Source organism: Panicum virgatum, chromosome 9N (genome assembly GCF_016808335.1).
Source record: "Panicum virgatum strain AP13 chromosome 9N, P.virgatum_v5, whole genome shotgun sequence".
Taxonomy (NCBI): Eukaryota; Viridiplantae; Streptophyta; class Magnoliopsida; order Poales; family Poaceae; genus Panicum; species Panicum virgatum.
Window position 1 is genome coordinate 73,668,896 of NC_053153.1, and position 23,373 is coordinate 73,692,268.

At 42.8% G+C, this 23,373-nt stretch overlaps 1 protein-coding gene and 1 non-coding gene across 3 annotated transcripts; one reads left to right on the top strand and one right to left on the bottom strand.

The window, feature by feature from the left end:
- The first annotated feature begins 206 nt into the window (after nt 1-206).
- Nucleotides 207-13,228, top strand: LOC120688576 (protein VAC14 homolog). 2 transcript variants are annotated; one of them, XM_039970938.1, is made up of 20 exons: nt 207-624; nt 717-830; nt 911-979; nt 1,942-2,031; nt 2,102-2,221; nt 2,314-2,342; nt 2,442-2,584; nt 2,658-2,752; nt 2,929-3,015; nt 3,122-3,229; nt 3,353-3,444; nt 3,606-3,687; nt 3,887-3,952; nt 5,297-5,412; nt 5,525-5,645; nt 5,725-5,886; nt 5,963-6,091; nt 6,496-6,564; nt 11,433-11,693; nt 12,740-13,228. In XM_039970938.1, the coding sequence occupies exons 1-20, from the start codon at nt 532-534 to the stop codon at nt 12,827-12,829; spliced, it is 2,136 nt and encodes a 711-aa protein (XP_039826872.1). In that variant the 5' UTR covers nt 207-531; the 3' UTR covers nt 12,830-13,228. The 2 variants fall into 2 exon arrangements, with proteins under 2 accessions (XP_039826872.1, XP_039826873.1); XM_039970939.1 differs by having other exon boundaries at nt 914-979.
- An 8,236-nt stretch (nt 13,229-21,464) lies between these two features.
- Nucleotides 21,465-21,603, bottom strand: LOC120693664. Its single transcript, XR_005683120.1, has one exon. It is a non-coding gene; the product is annotated as a small nucleolar RNA Z247 (small nucleolar RNA).
- Between the last annotated feature and the right edge of the window lie 1,770 nt (nt 21,604-23,373).

Below are 23,373 nucleotides of genomic sequence, written 5' to 3' on the forward strand. Positions count from 1 at the left end.
ACCTAGCTCATGCATCAGCGCTGCGATATCCAATTGCAGCAGGAAGACAGCTAGTCCACCACCCGGGACACGCCTGGACCGAGCCTCGTACACCGCAGTCCAGGTCACGAGCTCGGCCCCACTTGCCAGGCTGGCCTCCGCCCTGGACCCGCACCCACGGGGAACGGGCGCCGTTAATGGCCGCCGCAACGGTAAACGTTACCCCTGGGAAGGAGGAAAATAGCAGCGGCGCCGGATCCCCTCCCCCCTCCCCCCTCGCCTCCAGATCACACCACCGTCGCCTCCGCCTCCAAATCCATTCCTAGGCTGGTGCTGTTGCTGCGAGCAAGCTCGGGTTGGGTTCAGGGCTGTAGGGTTTCGCCTCTCAGGCTCCCTGTTCTCATCGCCTTGGGGCTTGGCCCGTCTGGTTAGGGTTGGCTCGCGGCTGCGTGGTCCGTGGGGGTGGGGGTGCGGCCGATGCGGCGATCGCCGGCGATCGGGAGGCTGTAGCAGCGGCGGGGGAGGGGGATCTTCCGGGGTGATTCTCCGGGGATGGCCGCGGACGCGCTCTCCATCATCCCGGGCGCCGTGCTGCGGAACCTCTCCGACAAGCTCTACGAGAAGCGGAAGAACGCCGCGCTTGAGGTGAGGGGTTTCGATTCCTCGCGGGGCCATGGTTTTCGAGCAATCACCGGGGATTTGAGGTGTAATTTTTGTTGCCGTCTGGTCTTGTACAGATTGAGGGGATCGTGAAGCAGCTCGCGACGGCTGGGGAGCATGAGAAGATTTCAGCGGTCATCTCGCTGCTCATCAGCGATTTCACCTACTCGCCACAAGCGAACCATCGGAAGGTTTGCTTAGACCGTTGTGGTTCATGCTTCTGGTGTTGACAGGGTCAGATTTGTTGAGTTCTGTGGTGCTTTGATGTTAGCAGGGTGGGTTGATTGGCCTCGCAGCAGTTACCGTCGGACTCACCAGTGAGGCAGCTCAGCATCTCGAGGTTTGCTACCGCTAACGTTTAACTCTTAAATCCTATTTGGTCTATTCATATTCAAGTTCATGCAATGTCATCCTATGTCTGGTGGAATCTGTACGGGTAAAGGAAATCCGAAATCGGATGACTGTTTGGCTTTAAACCTGCATGCCTGATTTTTATGAGCTCTTGCGTAATCCTTAAATGGGAAATTGGTAACTATGGGGCTGAATTGTCAATGGTAGCATCGACTTGTCTTATCAAGCACCACCATTGGATCATGCATTGCTCTATTGGTGTAAAACGTGTTGAATAGTGTCTATTAGTCAAGGATACTAAACGCTGGAGTCTAATTAGTAGATGAAACAGGAAGTCAATGACTTCATTTCTACTGGTCTTAACTCTCAAGTATTTTAGCTTTCCTTTTACATCTATTGAGCTGAGGCTTAGGTATGAATTGTATATGGTCCATTCTATTAGTGCTTAAGGAAATTATGCTTGCTGATTCACCATGAAACTAGTTAACTTCTGTGATGTCTTTCCACTTTCAGCTACTTCCTTTCTTGCATTCTCTTAAAAAAATTGCATTTGAGGATTGGAAATATTAGTTCTGTATGGTGTTCTTCATACCGTGAACTCGTAGGATTTTATGGAGGCATGTTACTGCCATCTATTGAAATTGTTATGATGGATCACGAGGAGATATTGATGTGAAATATTGCAAGGTTGTACATAATTTTCTCGTCATGTGGTTAGATTTTGGGCACGGAGACAAAATTGTTAGATGACATTGTGTGGTCATGTTCAAATCATTTATTTCACAGTTGCTGTTACATGTACCATAAACTGTTATTGTGACGCTTACATGTCCACCCAGCAGAGAAGCACCATTAACACGAATCATTTTAATGTCTACATTAAACTGGTTGTGCAAATATTCTGTTTTGTCAATTTGATTGTACAGTAAGATTGTTGTGTTGTGCTTCCAGCAAATTGTGCCTCCTGTGCTTAGTTCTTTCTTGGACCAAGATAGCAGAGTGCGCTACTATGCTTGTGAAGCACTATACAACATAGCAAAGGTAAGGATTTAGTTCATTGCTAAAACATGAATGGTATGTTTCTTTACACTAAATGAATTTCTATCTGTAGGTTGTAAGAGGGGATTTCATCATCTACTTCAACAAGATTTTCGATGCGTTATGCAAGCTTTCTGCAGATTCCGATGCTAATGTGCAGAGTGCAGCTCATCTTCTTGACAGGCTTGTCAAGGTATAGTCGTCTGGACTTTATGCACATATCCTAAAACCTGTCCCTTGTTCTCTTCTTAATTGCCCCTGATAAGATAATTATTTATCAACCAGGATATTGTAACTGAGAGTGATCAGTTCAGGTATGCCGCTTATGATTTGCCTTTTCAATATTTGTTATATGCTTATCTTAATGCTAGTGTTGATTTCTGATTTACCCTTATCTTGCTTTTGCTCTTTAGCATTGAAGAATTCATACCGCTCTTGAGAGAGCGCATGAATGTGTTGAACCCTTATGTGAGACAATTTTTGGTGGGTTGGATAACAGTGTTGGACAGTGTTCCTGATATTGACATGCTTGGTTTCCTTCCTGATTTTCTCGATGGTAATCCCTCCCTTTTCTCCAAGTGCATTACTTCTATTGACTGTTCAGCAACTTTCTATCACTATCCCTGCAGGTTTATTCAATATGCTGAGTGATTCCAGTCATGAGATAAGGCAGCAAGCTGATGCAGCACTTTCTGAGTTTCTGCAGGAGATAAAGAACTCACCAGTAAGGCTGCTCTCCTGAAACTTGCTCTGTATACCCGTGTCAAATCTTTTAACATCATAGACATAAAAGACATTTTGTCGATTCATATTCCTCCAATTATCCTTTTGTCTTTGTGTTAGGTTCTTTCATGTTTTATGCTTTCATTCAATGCTAATTATTTTACCTTAAATGAAAAGAATGTAGATTATGGTCGTATGGCTGAAATACTCGTTCGGAGGGCAGGCTCTACTGATGAATTCACTCGGTTGACGTCTATCACATGGGTAAATTTGTCTTTTATGTTTTTTTTTTCTGTTATCTTAGACTGCATAGAGGCTATTTGGATACTTGCAAAAATGGTTGTCTGATGGTTTATCCTTTAAAGTGCAGATCAACGAGTTTGTTAAGCTTGGTGGGGAACAACTTGTTCCTTACTACGCCGATATATTGGGCGCCATCTTACCATGCATATCTGATGAGGAGGAGAAAATCCGAGTGGTACTTTCCTGTGTTATGCTTTTGATTCATTCATATAATTGCTGCAGATGTAAACTGTGTGGTGTGCCTGTTCAGTGCTAAACTTAATTTTTTTTTCTATTTATTGACTTCTCTGTTTGCAAGGTTGCACGCGAAACAAATGAGGAGCTTCGTGCTATCAAAGCTGATCCAGCTGAGGGATTTGATATCGGAGCAATTCTTTCTATTGGAAAAAGGTTCTCTACTCAATCCCTTGGATATGAAATTAAGTTTAGCTGTCAGGCACCTTCTTTGTGGTAATTTGAATTGTTTATACCCTACCTGTGCAAGTAATTTGAGAATTATATTGACATGGCGTTTGTGATATGGCATTTACATTTTCTCCCCTTCTTTTCAGAGAATTGAACAGTGAACATGAGGCCACTCGAATTGAAGCATTACATTGGTTCTCCACTCTACTGGTTCGATACCGTGCCGAGGTACTGAAAGACTACGATGCTTTTTTGGACTGCATTTCCAATAAACATCAATAAGTTACGACCTGCATGTTTTTCAAGCTTTGACATTGTCCTGGTTTTAATTTGTCAACTTTGAATTGGACATATAAGAGTTGCAATTCATTTTGATTAAGAAAATAATCAAGAGTCCTATTATTTATTTACATATTTTCTGGAACAGTTCTTGGCGTACCTGAACGATATTTTTGATCCACTTCTAAATGCACTTTCTGATCCTTCAGATGCGGTGAGTTTTTTGTTAAGCCTTCCAAACTGCCATGTTTGTTTTGAATATTTGAAACTACATGTTGTGGGCTGTTGGTTGGCCGATCTTATATTGTTATATGTATATGTGGTGATTTATAGTTAAGTACTACTACTACCTCCATCTCAAAATATAGCAACTTTTAGACTTGGGTCAAAGTCAAACATTTTCATCTTTGACCAATAATATCTCCAAAAATAATTACTTTTAAATAGAAAAGGTTACCTATTAAGATAGTTGGTTTCATTATGAATAAACTAATATCATTTTTATGTTGTCAATCTCTATGGTTTTTTTTACCATTTACAGTCAAAGTTTAAAAGGTTTGATTTGGAGAAATCCTAAAAATAGCTATATTCTTGGATGGAGGTGTTGCCATGAAACCTAACATGGTATCAAAGCCAGAGGTCTCGAGTTCGAGTCTTGGTAGAGGCATCTCTTAAGTCCTCCGCTCCCTTCTTTATTTCCACATTTGCGCCTTGTTCCGGCTACATGTGAGTGGGAGTGTTGCGAAGTATTAGTGGATTGCCCACCTCTTCCCAATAGCTTAAGCTTTTGGGTTCATCTGGTTGGTGCATGAAACCTAACAGGAGGTAGTATTTGATATTTGATAATTCGAGCCAGGGTTGGATCCATTTGGAGGGCACAGGTTGCTGTGGTGTGGTCTGGCACTGTAGCACCCACCCCAGCACCACCAATATATTAGTTTGCTAATTTGCTTAGATGATAAGTTAGCTTCTTAAAGATGAGTGCTAAGTTAGTTAAGATATGGTGATTCGGTTTGGTTAGATAAGATTTGTTAGGTGATTTGTTACTTTCTTTAGTAGGGGTCTATGGGCTATGACTATGAAGGCAGCCATGAATACTAGAGTTGAGGCAAGAAAGAAAGAAAGAAATAAACAAAGCCCCAAGGTTTGCCTGGAGGGCATTTTCATCTCCACCCTGCTCCTGGAGGGCAGGCTCGGAGTAACTTGTATCTACTCAATTGCTCCTCGTGAATTGAGAGGATGAGGGTGATGCTGCCAGTTATCTGAACATATCACCAGCCAAATTTGTAATCACTGATTTGAATATTATTCCAATTGTTGTGCTGTTAGCTATTATAGATCCACTATGTTGCTCAAGGCTGAAAATCTGATGTTCTCTGAGGAAAACCTCAGATCAGGTGTATTTTATTTTAGCAGGAGTCTATGGTAGCTACGCAGTGAGCCATGACAGACTACTTTCTGCTGTAGAATATTTATATGGGTTTAACCACCATTAATACATTCTGCCAATGTAGTTTTGAGCATGGTGGTTGTTTATCACAGCATTGTACTTGTGCAGGTCGTCCTATTAGTATTGGAAGTTCATGCATGTATAGCTGAAGAGTCTCACCACTTCCATCATCTTGTATCTTACCTAATCCGCACCTTCCACAACAATCATGTTCTGCTCGAGAAGTATGTAACTAAAGCTTACTCTGCTTTTTCAATCATATCTCTTGGTTTTAGGATGCGTGATTCAATATTTGGTGAGCATCCTAGATAATAATGATTTGAGGTACTTCTACAGGCGTGGTGCTTTGATAGTCCGTCGACTCTGTGTTCTTCTGGGTGCTGAAAAAGTATATCGGGAGTTCTCCACTATTCTTGAGAATGAAATTGACCTTGATTTTGCATCCATCATGGTTCAGGTGTGTGCTACTTTTACAACATTCTTCTACTGCCAAATGTGATTGTGAGATTTGTGTATTATTTTTTAACTACCTGCAGGCTTTGAATTTGATTTTGCTCACATCAACTGAACTTGGTGAGCTCCGCTCTCTTCTTAAGAAGTCATTGGTGGATTCCTGTGGCAAGGACTTGTTTCAATCTTTATATGCTTCATGGCGCCACTCTCCGATGGCTACGATTAGCTTGTGTTTGCTTGCTCAGGTAATGATTGATTTGCAAGTTGTGTTGCTTACAAGGACTCCATTTGATCTTTGGATGTGCTTTCTAATGTGTGAAGGCATACAGTCACGCAAGCTGTGTTATTCAGTCTCTGGGAGAAGAAGACATAAACGTTAAATTTTTGGTTCAATTAGATAAATTGATCCGTCTCTTGGAGACTCCAGTATTTGCTTACTTGCGTTTACAGGTAACTTGTTCTTATGATCATCCCTTCCTGCAAGGTTATGTTTCTGTTTCTCTTGTGCCATTGAATTCTGATTTAATTCGATTTCTAGTTCTACGTGATCCATGACATGATCGTTATGAATCAATCTCTGTACCCTGATGTTCATCTGTACATTTACTATATGCCAGCTGCCCTTTTGGTATAAGGTTCTCTCAAAATATTTGCCATCCCTTAATGCTTTGACATTCTGGATGCTGCAAACATGATGGTTTTATGTGGTGCAACATGTTATGGAAACTGTGATAACATGTATGCTGTGCAAATTCTTTTTGTTTGTCTGGCACAAAGATTTAGCTGTTACACTGTTCTTTCTTACTAATCATTTTGGCATGGGAGCTCCATAACATACTTTATAAAAAATGCAGCTTCTAGAGCCTGGAAAACACACCTGGCTTCTGAAAACTCTTTATGGTCTCCTGATGCTGTTGCCTCAGGTATGTTCAATATCTCTCCTCCACTGCGGTTCCTACAGTCTTTCTTTGCTTAATGTTTAATGAATGTTTGGGTAACATGAGCTAGACAAAAAGTTCATGGTGCATGCTCGAGCCCTGTAATAATTGAGCTTCTAGCACATTTTCTAGAACAGTTTTATTCCAGTTCATAGGCGAAACACCAAATAGTTGTAGTCTTGCATTAAGATATGTATCTCTTGCAAGTGGGCTTTAGCCCAGCTGGTGGAAGCCTGTGATGGGGAACCAGCAGCTCGGTAGTTCAACTCCCAGCTTGCACGAAATAAATCCCCTCTCTTGTCCCATGTCCAAAGCATAGTTAGGGCTAGTTTGGAAAAGCCAGGGGGCTAATCCCTGGGGCATCGCTCCCCGACGGGGGAGCCCCCTGCACGATCAGACCCTGGGGGTGCGCTCTCCCCCGGTGGTGCCTGTTAGCGCGCCCCACCTAGCCAACCCGACCATAAAACCCAGGTGTTATAGTGGGAGGGGTGGGGGCTTTTATCCATAGTCCATCATTCCCCCTACGGCGTGCGAGCCCGGCGTAGCCCACAGCAGGTTCTAGTGCCCGGCGTAGCCCGCAGCAGGTCTCAGCACACGAGAGGCGCAGGGGAAATCGCGCAGCGAAAATGCGTGGCCGGGTGGGTTCGAACCCGGGACCTCGGCTTTGGTACCATGTTAGCGCGCCCCACCTAGCCAACCCGACCATAAAACCCAGGTGTTATAGTGGGAGGGGTGGGGGCTTTTATCCATAGTCCATCAGTGCCATCCCGGGCACTATTTGGCAGCCGCAAACCCCCGGTGGTCGCTAACCAATTTTGCGGGCCTCATGCAGCCTGCTTGCCTGCTGCTAGAAGCAAGCACCTGTACATGCAAGACAGACATGCAGTTTGCCCTTGTTAATAGCGACCACTGCACTATAGACAAAATCCAAAATCAATCCGATATTTTATTTTTGTTTACCATGCAAGACAGACATGCAGTTTGCCCAGCAATAGAAAGAGTGTTGCCAGACCAAGAAGAGCACACATTCATCGCAAGCTTACATTGAACAACAAAGTGAAATCATTTCCGGGCTTTGAGAAGAACAAATCGATCAATGGCTCACCAATAGCTTAATCCAAAACAGAACTAACGTATTCTATACACAGAACATTTATAGATTATGTAACTGAGATAAACACCAGGGCTCTCTCCAAGATAATACAAGAGTGATTGTTGCCTTCTGCTGTTGTGCTGTCAAACCTTTTGATGCAAGGTCCATTCTGTCCTGACAAACATGATTGCAGAGTTCAGAGCTCTGTTTTCAAAAAAAAAAAAAATAGTGAACAAAAATGGCAGAATAGACATTATAAACTAGCTCTTATCAAAGTTCAGAGCTCCTACTGTTATCTACAAGCATGTAGGAAATGCATCAGAAAAATATAGATGCTATCTTAGAAAATTAAGATGCTATCTTGAGCTGGAATCAGCTGGTAGCATGAAAACTTTTGAGCAAGACATACCAGTTAATTTGCTAGTCTTGACAGAGTGTATGTCATGGCTCAAAGCTGTAAGATCAGACACTGCCTAAAAAGATTTTGCATTAGCTACCATGAGTGATGACTGATGAGCATGCATGCACACTATTCCCATCATTGTCCATATGGAGTACTAATCAGTTGATTCTGTTCTTAAGAGCAATCACAAGCAAATTTGCTAGCATAGAGGCAACTCTGCTGCATAATAGATTCAAGAAGGACAAATGTGTAACACAAAATCCTTTAATCTATCCAGAATAATGCTACCTGTACCTGCAATCTTTGGAATTCTAAAGAAACTTAAATCCTCAAATCCTTTAATCTACGTAGAATAATGCTATCTGTAACACAAATTGAAAAAGGCATAAACAGTGCAGTGGCTGTATACCCAGTGTTAGCGCGCCCCACCTAGCCAACCCGACCATAAAACCCAGGTCTTATAGTGGGAGGGGTGGGGGATTTTATCCATAGTCCATCATTCCCCATACGGCGTGCGAGCCCGGCGTAGCCCGCAGCAGGTTCTAGTGCCCGGCGTAGCCCGCAGTAGGTCTCAGCACACGAGAGGCGCAGGGGAAATCGCGCAGCGGAAATGCGTGGCCGGGTGGGTTCGAACCCGGGACCTCGGCTTTGATACCATGTTAGCGCGCCCCACCTAGCCAACCCGACCATAAAACCCAGGTCTTATAGTGGGAGGGGTGGGGGCTTTTATCCATAGTCCATCACCCAGTTGTGGTACCAGCCGACCAGGGCTCAAACCCTTGGTCTAATAAAAAAGAAAAAGGCCCCTCACCAAGATTTCGACTGGTGGAAAAGCTAGCTGATTCAAGCTGATTCAGTAAAAGATTAATCAAATGCCATTATATTTTCAGTCTAATTTCAATATAGGTGACTAGTATTATGTAACATACAAACAAATGGAGGATAAAATTTAAATTATAAGTAAGCAAAGTTAAATTGCAGACGCCTGAATTTTGCATCAATGTACATCACTAAACTTCAGATTTTGATCATGGTACAACAGGACAAAACAAATTAACATTTACTATTACTACTGATCATAACTAGGACTAGCAGTGAAGTAAAAACATTTTGTTTCATACTGCTTTCCACTTAACAATTTCACACTATGGTCAATAGGACAGATATTGCAGTGACAATTTCACACTCGTTGATTCGAAAAACATTGCGACGAGAGATGCTGAGCAGCTGGCCATCCGTGCTGCATAGCGCGGACTCAAGGTTCAGATATTCAGTAGAAGTGTTTATAGACTGTCGGCAGGGCAAAGGACCACGAGAGCAATGTGAAGTCTGAATTCTAAACATGTGCATGGGCATGATGGCAAGTCCATACCTGGTCAAAGGGAGATGAAACAAAGATGAGAGTAGGTGATAGCATCATCGAATCATGCATGACAGCTATAGCTATGACACTTGGAATGTATACCAGCAGAATATTGTGGAAAAATATTTTAGGAGCCATGTGATAATGGAAATAGACGTCAAGAGAACCAACCACCATCCAAACTGTCGGCTATTATAAGCCATGTAAACCATGCATATATGCTTCTCATAACTGTGGTGAGATGTTCAAAATCTGGATGGATAAATGAAAACCTTTTCAAGAGCAATTTTAACCAAATAATGAGTCAATGGATATAAACAACACTCTGTCCATGTGAAATGTGTTCGAAAAGAGAGAATATATTTTATATTCTGCATGCTATGATATTTCAAACAAATCTGAATTATTTTGTATTTTGTGCCCACCAGGCCATTCATCCAAATGCACATCTCAAGAAGCTCTGAACAGAGTTTTTTTTAAGACTTTCAGTCACTTTAGCCTATGGTTATCAGAATGCTAGTGTTCTGAACAATCCTTACTATTTTCTACCTATTGCCACAATAACATTTGCTCTGAGCTTATGAATAATAAAAAAGACCATGCGAACAGTTGGAGCATTCGGTCCTTGTGTAATTTTGGCCTAATTGCTTACGTTTCAGTCCTTGGGTGGCCGGAGGCCCGTGGCCGGAACACATTTCACAAGATCCGCAATATAGCACTAGCACTGCTAGATGTAGCCATCTACAGAAGAAAGCAAGAGCCAAGAACAGGTTTGAGGTCTCTAGATCGGGCCATTGGGGATGGGGAGGAGGAATCCACAACAAACCCTAGCACAAGGGTAGGAGGAGGAGAGGAATACCTTCTTGGATCTTGGACGGGAGGCGGAGGCGACGGAGTACGGCGGCGTGGTGCCGGATCTTGACGGGGAGGCAGAGGACCGGCCGGCAGTTGGGGGAGGCGGACGATGCACGACGGGGAGGGCCAACGACGAGGATGGAGCGGCGGCGGAGGAGGGCCGGCGGCGCCTGGACGCCGAGGAGGAGGGGCGGCGCCGCCTGGAGGCGGAGGAGGACACGGAGGTGGAGCGAGCGGCGGCGCGTGGCTTCTCGTCTCGCACGCGACGCCGCTCGGGGATGCGGCGACCGGACCCGAGAGGTGGGGAGGGCTCGCCCCGGGGAAATTGGGTGGGTCGGGTTAGTCGCCCCCGTGCTGCGGGCTTCCAAACGACGGGAGAATTTAGCCTGTGGTAAATTACCACGCGGGCTTCTGCCCCTGGGAAAATGCCGGGATACCGGCGGGATTTTGGACATCCAAATTAACCCTTAGGGGTCCGGCCTTTCTCACAGGCGATAGGCCACTATGTACAGGTGGGGCTGGGATTCAGGGATTCTCTTGACCTATGTGAGAAGGTCTTCTTCTTAATACAATGCCGTGGGGGCGGTCTTTCCCCCGGCAGGTCAAGTTTTCATTTTTAAGATATGTATCTCTTGAATGGACTTCCCCTTTTGAAATTGTATTTTTATTTTGGTTGGAATAATGAAATAGTCTTGGATATTCCATCCTTCTTCCTCCCAATAAGAATATCTATTTTCCCAAACTAATGATTAGTTTCCTAGTATAACGGTTGTTTGATGCTTGGTACTAATTGTTAAGAGGGTCCGCTACAGGAGAGACACTGCAATCGGACATTGAAACTGATGTACAAAATTGTATTTCCATGGTCCTCATGTTCTGCTTGCATCCACCTTGTTGTGGTTCTCCACTTTGCATGTGGGATGTGATCTTTCTAGTTTCTAGAATATATCCTTTTTGTTAAAATGAATTGAACTGTAGTTCAGTGTTCCTCCTATGAGGTCTAACTTCTGTAACCAGATTCTGTTGGAGAGGTTACACAACATGCGCATGTGCCCTCTTGAACATTTACTAAAGGGAAGTTGGCACCCCTTAAAGTATAAGAACTTGGGCTTCATACCTTTATCAACTATTTTATGCAGCAAAGTGCGGCCTTCAAGATCTTGAGGACTCGGCTGAAAACTGTGCCGTTCAGTGAAAATATTAAGCGCACATCTTCAGCAAATCCGTACTCTCAGATTCTGCAAGTGACAGAAGACGGCAATCGAAACCAAGTGACAGATAGTGCAATCAATTTCCCATCCCTTCTTCTTCAATTCGAGAACATGCAGCAGCAGCACCGAAACCATTTGAAGGATCAACTGCAATCCCGCAAATCTGCTTCAGCTGCAACATTATCGCAGGTCTTTTCCTTTTTCTCACATATTTGATCATGCTATATTTGATCAAGACATCAAGTAGGTATTGTTTCACAGAAGAAACAGTTGTGCCCTCCCTCCAATTCCACATATATTTTGAAATTTTTGCAGTTGTGGTTGAAATTTCTGGTTGTGTGCTCCTGTTCCACATGGACTAGTATTTAGGTTTCCTACCTGTCAAGCATCTAGTAGTCTATATTCTGTTGTTTCATTTCTGGTTTGACCTTTAGGTCTGCCTGGATTTGCACCTCTATGAATATTAATAAGGAGCGGAACACACCATAGGCCCCTAACTACCCCTAACTATTCCGTGTCATCTGGGTCCATAAACGCTCAGTGATTATCTAGGTCCTTCAACTTTTCAAAGTGGTTCATTCTTCAGTTCACTCGGGTCCAATCATGGACCTGGATTCACACTTGTAATGAAATACATAGAAAGTTGAAGGACCCAGATAATCATGTTTGAGAGTTCATGGACCCAGATGAAGATGCGAGAATTGTTTTAAGGAACTATGGTGCATTTCACTCTAGTATAAGTTTGCATAACACCACCACAGTTTGAAATTACGGTGTAGTTTGTTTCGTTAGGACAAACCAAGAGTTTCTCTGTTAATGTTCTATTTATGTGATACAAAAGTATACTGAAGTATTTTTTAATATCAACTTCGTGACAAAAAATATTGTTATAATAGAGTGATTGTTGGCAAAAGCCTTCACTTAATGAAACGAAATTTGCCTTGTAACTTTAAAACTCCTCTTGAGCCTATGATTATTCCTGTTGGGAGTTCTGTTCTGGCTATGAGGTGCTTTTCATCTGGAAAACATATTGCTGGCTGAAAATCCCCAGAGATAGCAACTTATCACTGCCAGAGACGTCAATTTGTCCTTTGGTAGCAGACCACAGACTTGCACTTGTGCTGTTAGCTTTCTTTAACAATATGACTGTAACTTGGTTAAATATTTTTTTAAATGTCAAGATGCTTATTGCCTAAACAGAAGATTGGTATCTAACCTTCCTGAATCACATATAGGAGATACAAAGATATGAAGAAGCACATTCCTCTTCGCTATCAGAGATTAGCAGGCTCCCATCAGGAGCACCACCCAAAGGCATTTCATGATGCATTTGGTTGCTCGGGATGTATGATATATTTGCCGGACGCATCATCACAAATCTGTTGGGGCTTTTGTTAGTCTCCTTGATTTTTTCAAAGGAGGTTGCATAGGGTAAATAGAGTGTAATCTTTTTTGTTTCATTCCTAGATTTTGTCAAGGAATGGCAATTATTTGTTGGAGAAAGCTCGTTTCCGCTCTCTAGTCATTCTTATTTTTTTCCTAGCTGTTTCACTGCTCATCTGGTTTCTGTAATTTTTCAATTGAAGGCCAAATGAGCAAAGTAGTATTTGGAGATATGTTACTAATGTTCTGCTTATCGATCTCCAATAAATTAATGCAATGTAAATTCTAGTTCCTGGCTCTTATTATATGTTATATGACATCCTGGCCTTTGCCCTTTCATATCTCATCATATCAGCATAATGTGAAATTGCTGCATGCAAATTTGGATTTTTGAGTCAATAGGAGCATTAAAAGCCACCTGATTTGTTTTGCTACATTCTGTCATCTATCATGGTAGAATTCGGTATGCCATGTTTCTATAAACCTAGGGGTGTTTGGTGAAGTATGGAGTGGTCCACCATCCGCATGTTTATTTGTGTTTGTGTAATGGAATTCGTTGATCCATCATTACCTCATCCCCCACAAGTACATGGTTTGGTTAGTAATGAGGAATGAGTTGTCTCACCAAACTTCACTGCATGACTCCATGATGGAGTAGCTCATGGTAGTTCCTCTAACCAAGAACCCCATTATCATGGTAGCTCATGGTTTGTCTTAAGTTAAACTATTTTAAGTTTGACTAAATTTATAAAAAAGAGGGATCATACTTTGACTATCAAATGAGAATAATTAGAACTAATATTAAATATATTTTTATAATTTATTTATTTGATGTGTTTGATGCTAATATTCTTTTATATAAATTTCATCAAATTTAGACTACTTTGATTTAAGACAAAGAAAATTGCTTACATTTTAGGATGGAGGGAGTAATTCTTTCTGCCACTGTTTCTACTTTTTGAACACTAGGAATTTTTTTTCTAGACAGTAGCATAATTTTTCTCTAATCTGAACTTGTTGTCGAGATGTTGGACTGTGGTTTGGTTTAAGGGCCTCCAGCATCGCATGTCCCATTTCTTCCTTAACGTGTAATCAATATCCTGAATTCCTAATCATGTAAACAAAGTGCACCTGGGTTACCTGGTTGTTGTTATAAATGGAGAATTTGTGAACCTTGACTTTTTTTTAAAAAAAAGGAGCATTACCCACGTGAGATAAAATAAGTTGCATGCAATATTTTTCTCTTATCCAAATGGATTCATCTTTCGGGCATTTTGGCGAGTAGTTCTTTCTACCGCACTTTAGATTCTTTCTATTATATTATCTTGAATCTACATAGAATCTATTAGTAGATTTAAATAGTAGTCTAATCAACTGCCTTTTTCACCCCCTCCACGTAGGGGAGAAAAATAATACGCGAATAGAATATAGTAAAAGAAAAAAGTAAAAAACCTACGAATCTTTCATGCTTAAAAATGGCGCGAGATGCTTCAATCGAGATCCTTCAAAAAAAAGAACATAAAAAAATTTCTAAGAATAAGAAAATAGTATAAATGGAAAATGTGTGATATGTTGTGAATAGCTTCGTGTAAGAAAAGAAAGTTTCATTTCCTTATCTATAGAACTTTCTTTTTATTCGCCACTTCTAGTAGAATAGAAATTCTAAATTACTATAATCGACTTTTCTTCTATTATACTAGAATAGGAATAGAACTTGTGTAGACTGCAGAGGGCTTGGGACTAGGCAGCCGAGCAGCTTGTTGCAGTGGCAACTGATCTGTCGATTCTCAGGGAATAGATCCAGCCATCTTGAGTATAGATTCGGAGCATCATTTGCCAAAAGCTCAAGAAGATGAAGATCTGCCATGACCGACGCACATTCATCCGCAAGGCATATTTCTATCTCGCAATCGTGTCCAACGAGCATGCACGGCAAAATCTGATGATTCTTGCTCGCTTCCTCCGATGCCGTCCCAGGAAAGTAAAAAGGGAGGACGACATTCCTTTGGTTACCCGCACATTGTTTTTTTTTTTTTGAAAGACCTGGACATTGACATATCCAGCATTCATTAATAAGAAGAGTAGAGATTACAGGCGCCAGAGGCGCCAAAACAACTTCCCACCCAGACAGTACCAGCACATTGTCACTGCTGAGTCCCATCCTCGACGCCGCACTCGTCAATTTCGCAGACGAGCGAATGTGTCGCTGGGAGAAGATAACGGCAAGTGCCAACAAACGGACTGATCGGCTGGGCTATGAAGCCACATTACAAGTAGCTGTGGTGGCAATGTTTTCACGTGAACTCACCATAGTTTGCCGTCGCAGTGGTATGGTTCCACAGACCACAGGATGCAGCAGGGCGTTGATGGTTTTGCTCGAGACACTCAATATACTAAATATGTATGAATCCACCGCTACCTCAGCTATTTTGCACACAAGTATCGAAAATGTGATATTGAACATGTGTTATCGCCATAAATTAACAGGGTTAATTAATGGGCCGCGAGTGAGTTGGGCTTAATGAAGAAATTGAAGAAGGCTTATGAATCGGATCATACGTGACCATTTGGGCCATGTGGGCCATGTATCCTTAGATTTAGTTCAGATTGAGTTAGAGATAGAGTCTGATATGGACACATTAGTTTAGATTGTTTCCCAAGTCTCCGGACTATAAATATGTACCCTATGATATTCGTAAAAGAGAGAACGTCATCACGTTTTTCAACAACACCTTGGCGCAACGCCGCCCCTAATTCTAGGGTTTCATCCAAGTAAGCGTCATGCTGCTATGATCGTCTTCTTGCGATCAGGGCAGCATTGTTCTTGCCTTTACCTTGGTATTACTCGTACTGAAGCATTTTTGATGGCGAGTAGTGCTAGTTATCTTGATGTTCGTAGCATGATTTTTAGTAGATCTATTATGTTTTTTATTGCTTACCATCTACGAATATCATGTTCTCTCTATGCATTCATGCTTGATCTTAAGCTAATTCTTATTGCAGAGGGTTAGTTGCGTAGAGTTAACATCTTGCTTCTTTTCTATCCAGTAGATCCAATCTGTTATGATTTGTTCTTATTTTATAAGGATTAGCTCAATATCTGCTAGGTTAGGCCCTGCAAACGGATTGGATGTTCCGGTGATGTAATAGATGCTTTATTTTAGCCTTAATAGGGATTGTTCCGGGAATCGGCTCTTGCTAGTTCTTAGGCCTCTGTTTTTTGTTATGGTTTAGTTATCTGTTATGTTCGCTAGGCCTAATTACGTGTAGGACGTTCCGATCTAGCGGTGAAGCTTTTACTGTTGTGGATCGGATCAGCTAGATTTAATTGAAGCAAGTTTTTTCATAATTATTTGCTTTATTCATCAATATCCGGATAGATGCAGATCCAATCTGACACCGGGACTTGATCGGTTCTTTGAAAGCCGATGCAAGAGTCGTCCTGGGGAGCCGACCACGGCTCAGACTAATGTTTACACGTGTTTGTGCATGCAGGCAAATCATTTAAAGCACGTTCGCACCTTCCTGATCAGGTATAGGTCAGGTGACACGCCTTACATTCTCCGGAATCTTTGGCGTGTGCCGGATTGCGGGCTGTTGTCCGAGGAAGCAGTGCCTGCCAGCGCCCCGGCGACCTCCCGGCTCTTCGTGTTGACTGTCGCTACTCGCCGGTGGGTTTTGACCGACAACAACATGATAGCAACTGTTCTGGTTTATTCTAACTTTAGCTTTCCTTGTAAAATATGGTGAACGCCCTTACCCAGATTGGGTGGCCTGGTTTCTATTTATATGCAGGTATTACGTACAAGAGATAAAGTCCAAATCATGAATGGTTACATGTTCGTATCAACACAGGATACGTTTCTATACATAGCTAAGAGATAGAATAGAATATACGGAATAGACTCCGAGATAGACTCTCTAACATCCTCCCTCAATCTAAACTTCCACTAGCCACGAAGATTTAGATTGCGTTGAAACTCCTTGAGACTTTGGATTGACAATGCTTTAGTAAAGCCATCCGCCACCTGATCCTTAGAAGAAATAAACCTGATAAGAAGCTCCTTTCGTGCTACTCTTTCTCGCACAAAATGATAGTCAATTTCTATATGTTTTGTTCTAGCATGAAAGACCGGATTGGCTGACAGATATGTGGCTCCTAAATTATCACACCACATTGATGGTGGTTCTTTGAGATGAATGCCAAGCTCACCCAGCAATGAGTGCATCCATATCAATTCGGCAGTTGCATTAGCAACAGCTTTATACTCTGCTTCTGTACTTGACCGTGAGACCGTTGCCTGTTTTCTAGCACTCCATGAAACCAAATTCTGACTAAGAAAAATAGCAAAGCCTCCAGTTGAGCGCCGATCGTCCAAATCTCCTCCCCAGTCGGCATCTGAGAATGCATGTAGATGCATTGACGCAAATTTGGACAAATGCAACCGAAATTTCAATGTTCCTTTCACGAATCTCAAAATTCTTTTAGCTGCTGACCAGTGAGCCATCGTTGGAGCATGTAGATACTGACAAATCTTATTGACTGAAAAAGATATATCAGGTCGAGTAATAGTTAAGTACTGCAATCCTCCAACAATACTCATGTACCTTGTACAATCTTCTGCTATCAGTGGTTCACCTTTGAATGCTGAAAGTTTCTCAGATGACGACAGTGGAGTAGGCGCCGCCTTACAATTCTTCATGCCAACTCGTTGCAGGAGATCCAAAGCATATTTTTCTTGAGACAAGGAAATTCCATCTGAAGTTTGATTCACTTCTATTCCCAGAAAGAAATGCAGATCACCTAACTCTTTGAGTGCAAATTCAGATCTCAACTCCTTCAATAGTGTAGAGATAGTTTTATCACAGGATCCAGTGACAATAATGTCATCAACATAAACTAGCATATACAAGGTAACTCCAGAATGTTTGTAAATAAACAATGAAGTATCTGACTTTGATGCAACAAAACCAAGCTTGAGAAGTTTTGCACTTAACCTTGAATACCAAGCTCTCGGGGTCTGTTTTAATCCATAGATATCTTTATCAAGTTTGCACACATAATTTGGAAATTCCAAACTTTCATACCTAGGTGGTTGCTTCATATAAACCTCCTCTTCCAGAACACCATGCAAAAACGCGTTCTGAACATCAAGTTGCCTCAATTTCCACCCCTTAGTCACAGCAACAGATAAAACAAGTCGTACTGTAGTAATTTTAACAACTAGACTAAAGGTATCTTCATAATCAATTCCATACCTCTGTTTGAACCCTTTGGCTACTAGATGTGCCTTGTATCTGTCTAATGTGCCATCTGCCTTTGTTTTGATCCTATAGACCCATCTGCAGTCTATAACATTTTTTTCTTGAGATGACGGCACAAGATGCCAGGTGCCATTCTTCAAAAGAGCAAAATATTCGTCATCCATTCCGGACTTCCAATGTTTATTTACCAAGGCGTCGCTGACACTTGATGGTTCTGCAGAACATGAAAGGCCATACCGAACAGTCCCATCAGTATATTTTTTAGGTTTACTAATTCCCTTTTTAAGCCTGGTGACTGGGCCAGCTTGTGTTGAGGACGCAGCAGGGCCTTGTGTTGAAGACGTAGCAGGAGTAGGGGCCACGGGTCCAAGTGCAACAACAGCGGACGCGTCACCATGCAAAAAGGTCTCGCCATCAGTGTCGATTGCTGCGCCAACATTACCCGCGTCCAGGCCAGCCGAGACCACACCAGCGCCGCGTGTGCCCGCGCCACATTGCGTGTCAGGGCTAGCCGAGTTCGCGCCACATCGGCCGTTGTCAGGGCTGCCACCGCATCGCCCGACAGAATCCTCGGAATCGAAGAGGGCAGCGCGCGCAGGTGTCCCTGGTACGAGGATCTCATCCTCAATTGCCGCACCAGGCTGCTGGACACCATATTGCACGTCACCAGCACCGTTTTGAGCAGGAATTGCACCATTGTTGTCCAAATGTTCAGGCCGATTCAACTGAGAAACCTGCAACCCATCAAGACAGCTAGAAGCACACTGATTATGATCATTAGTCACATCAGTAATGCAAATATCATGATCCCCATTGCGTAAGAATTCAGGAAGCAAAAGAATTTCTTTTCGAAGACGAGCACCGGCATTCCCATGAAGCTCAGAAAAAGGGAAAATTGATTCATCAAAAATAACATCACGAGAAATATAAACACGGCCAGTGCTAGGATCGAGACACTTGTATCCTTTATGAAGAGGACTATAGCCAAGAAAGACACACCTAGTAGAACGAAAGGCAAGTTTTCTTGTGTTGTACGGACGCAAATTGGGCCAACAAGCGCAACCAAAAATGCGGAGCATGGAATAATTAGGATCATGACCATGAAGGATTTTAGTGGGGGTATCAAAATCAAGAACTTTGCTTGGCAAGATATTTATGAGATAGGTGGCAGTGAGAAAAGCTTCATCCCAGAATTTTAATGGCATAGATGCATTTGCAAGGAGGGCAAGACCAACTTCAACTATGTGGCGATGCTTTCTTTCTGCAGAGCCGTTTTGTTGATGAGCATGAGGACAAGAAACATGGTGAACAATGCCAACTTTCTGGAAAAAAGAGTTCAATTTTTTCATATTCACCACCCCAGTCAGTTTGCATAGTTTTTATTTTGCACTAGAATTGTCTTTCAACAAAATTTTGAAAATTAAGAAAGACTTGATAAACATCAGACTTCTTAAGGAGATATATCCAAACATATTTGCTAAAATCATCAATGAAGCTTACATAATATTCATGTCTACCAACTGACGTGGGAGCTGGTCCCCAAACATCTGAGAAAACAAGCTCAAAAGGAACAGTAGACACACTAGTGAAAACTCCATAGGGAAGCTGATGGCTTTTTGCACGTTGACATGAATCACAAACTGACTGGGACTTAGACTCTGCTAAACATGGAAGATTACGACTCTTAACAATATGCCTAACTATAGGAAAAGCTGGATGACCTTATCTGCTATGCCAGACTTCAGAGGATGGACGTTGGACTCCAAGGATGAGCTTATCATGCGCTTTTATATTTGGTGCTGGCAAGGGATAGAGTCCCCCTTCACACCTGCCGTGGAGGATGACTCTCTTCGACACCTGATCCTTAATGAGAAAGAAGGATGGGTGAAATTCAAGAAAAGCTTTGTTATTAGCCCTGGTAATGGGTTGGAACCCGCACCATACCCAACCCCACCCAAAATTAACATATTTAGATACCCAACCCCACCCAACCCAATTAGCTAATTTCTCAACTATAACCAACCCGCCCCATTATAAACGGGTAACACATAAAAACCCATGGGTTCTACTATAATAGGAATTTAGTGGTTCTACACTTAATGTGGGGACCACATATATGTCTAGCCACACTACTTTGCACAGAGCATCTGTCAGTCATATTGACTCATCTCTAAAAAATTTAGTCAATTTCGATAAAATTTTATAGTGTGAACGCGAGATTTTAATTATAGGGTCTGTCTCTTGATGTGGAGCCCACGTGTAGTTCTAACCACGCTGCTTTGCACAGAGTAGCTACCAGTCGTACTGAGTCATCTCCAATAAATTTCAGTCAATTTCGATAAAATTTTATAGTGTGAACGCGAGGTTTTAATTCCAGGGTTCGGCTCTTCATGTGGGGCCCACAGGTAGTTCTAGCCACACTGATTTGCACAAAATAGTTGCCAGTCATACTGAATCATCTTCAACAAAATTCAGTCAATTTCGATAAAATTTTCTGATATAAACACGTGGTTTTAATTTCAGAGTACAGCTCTCATGTGGGACCCACATTTATATATAGTTATACTATTTTGTAAAAAGTATCCATTTCAACCCACCCCAACCCGCCTCAACCCGCATTTATATAGAACCCGCCCCGACCCACCCCATTAATTAATACAACCCATTTTAACACATCCAAACACACCCCATTTCAAAACCCACCCCATAAAACCCATTTCAACCCAACCCATTAGCAGGCCTATTTGTTATCTTTGGCTAAACGATGCACGGAAATAAGGTTTTTATGGGCGCTAGGAACACAAAGGACATCTTTAAGAATCAGATCATGATTATGCATAGGGGTATGAATAGATGCATTACCAACATGACTAATAATCATACCTGATCCGCTGGCCGTGTGCACCTTGTCCTGCCCGTGGTACTTGTCACGCGTTGTTAGCTTCTCGAGCTCGGACGTGACATGATCTGTCGCACCACTGTCCGTGTACCAATTTGTATCAACGCCATATGATGCCACAGCATTGGCACTCTTCTCATCTTCAGCCTGATAGCTTTCATCCCATCTGTACCAGCAACGAAGCGCTTCATGTCCGCCTTTGCCGCGAATCTGGCATGATTCCTTCTTCTTGCCACCACCAGTGCGACCTCCCGATCCACGACCTCCTGGACCACGACCTCCTGTTGTGCGGCCACGGTTGGGAAGACCACGACCCCCTCGATAGCCACCGCTACGCCCTCGCGAAGCAGCATTGACGGAGGACTGAAACTGACCCTCACCATCAAGAGTTTCCTTGGGCATTGCAAGACGCATCTCAAAGGAAAGTAATTCAGCATAGAAGTCGTTGATGGTGATGGTGCCAATACATCCCAAAACAGAGGAGACGAGGGAGTTGTAGTCGAAGTTAAGCCCGTTGAGGACGAACGAGATGAACTCCTCATCGTCAGGGCCCTTGCCGGTCGCCACGAGTTCGTCGCGAATAGTCTTCATCTTGGCGTAATATGCGGCTGCAGTCATGCCGCCCTTCCTTGTGGTCGACAACAGCATCTTCAGGTTCGTGACCCGCGCCTTGGAGTGCGCGGAGAAGAGAGACGTGATGGCTGTCCATGCCTGTGCCGCCGTCTTGGCTTCAAGCACTTGGATCAACACGTCCTTGGACAAAGAATTGAGGAGATACCCAAGAACTTGCTGATCTTGAGCCACCCATAGGGCGTACTCAGGATTATCGACCTTTTTGATCGATTTGTCGGTCGCCTCGACATCAATGGTCTTGGTCGGAGCTGCGCGCGACCCATCAAGGAGCCCGTCGAGCTGTGCGCCTCGGAGAGGAGGAAGGATCTGCGCCTTCCAGAAAAGAAAATTATCTCTGGTGAGTTTCTCAGAGACAGATTGACCGAGGAGTGAAGACGTTGTTGACGAAGTCGAAGTTGAGGACAACGCCATTGATGAACTCTGCGGAAGAGGTTGCTCTGATTACCATGTAAAATACGGTGAACGCCCTTACCCAGATTGGGTGGCCTGGTTTCTATTTATATGCAGGTATTACGTACAAGAGATAAAGTCCAAATCATGAACGGTTACATGTTCGTATCAACACAAGATACGTTTCTATATATAGCTAAGAAATAGAATAGAATATACGGATCCGAGATAGACTCTCTAACATTCCTGACCTAGTAATTCTACTTGTGATATTCTAACGCTTCATGATAGTAGGCCTGGTTGGATCTTTGGCCTTAATCTAAAAAAGGCCTGGTTGGATGGAAGACAGCAAATGGAGTTCCCGCATCAGCTACAGCTAGTATTTTCTTAGAGAGCGATGATTGCATCAGTTGTGTACTAAAAAAAAAAAGATGATTGCATCAGTTGTTGAAAATATTGAAAGATGCAGGTTGGTTAGTTTACATGGCATTGACGGAGATTGATTGGATGAAATGAGTTCTGGGTTGACCTTTCTTCTTAAAAAATAAAAATTTTGCACCCAGTAAACGGACATAAAGCATTGTTGACTACAGATTCCATGGACAATTGGGACAAGCCAGAAGTGCAAGGAAGATGCAAGATTCTGCAAAGAAAATTGGTGGCAAACTACAACTTGAGTTCTTAGATGGAAATTGAGAAACATAAATTAGCTGACCGAGTCTCATGGGTGAACAGTGTCACAGACACCTTGGCATGACTTTTATGAGCCCAAAAGGGCATTATCCCCAGGTCATCTTCTCTTCAGCGCCTCAAGGGTTGGGAGAGCGCCTCAAGGGTTGGGAGTACAAACGATTATGGTAATTATCCAGCCTGCAAATGAGTTATCCAGAACAGGAAAAAAGAGCTTGTCCGAAGGATTTTGTGTGACAGAACCGAAGCGTAATGGCCGTCATTTGAACACATCGGGCGCATTAGCTTAACGGCTTAATTTGGCGATCCTTTCTCAACCCACAGCCCAATCGAAACAACACCGATAGTCCCACGCGAAGGTGGGCGCAGATAGTACAAGCACGACACAAATTTGAAAATACATCAAGTATACATATTTCTCCACCTTAAGTTTTTACAAACCAAGTTTGAATAGATACATAATTTACAGACTTTTGCGTTGCTGAGATCCGGGTCCCACTAGAGGAGAGGGCATACAACTACCAAAAGTGTGCCCTAGGGAGATCCCTAACTAAACGTCTGGCTCCACAATCTCCCATCCCTCTGCATCCCGGCGGATGAACTTGACGC

What these genes read in the sequence shown, in the direction of transcription:
- LOC120688576 (XM_039970938.1), top strand. Translation starts at nt 532, where the DNA reads ATGGCCGCGGACGCGCTCTCCATCATCCCGGGCGCCGTGCTGCGGAAC. An exon ending in AGGCAGCTCAGCATCTCGAG is followed by an intron (nt 980 to 1,941) that starts GTTTGCTACCGC and finishes TTGTGCTTCCAG; the next exon opens with CAAATTGTGCCTCCTGTGCT. An exon ending in TTGCTTACTTGCGTTTACAG is followed by an intron (nt 6,092 to 6,495) that starts GTAACTTGTTCT and finishes TAAAAAATGCAG; the next exon opens with CTTCTAGAGCCTGGAAAACA.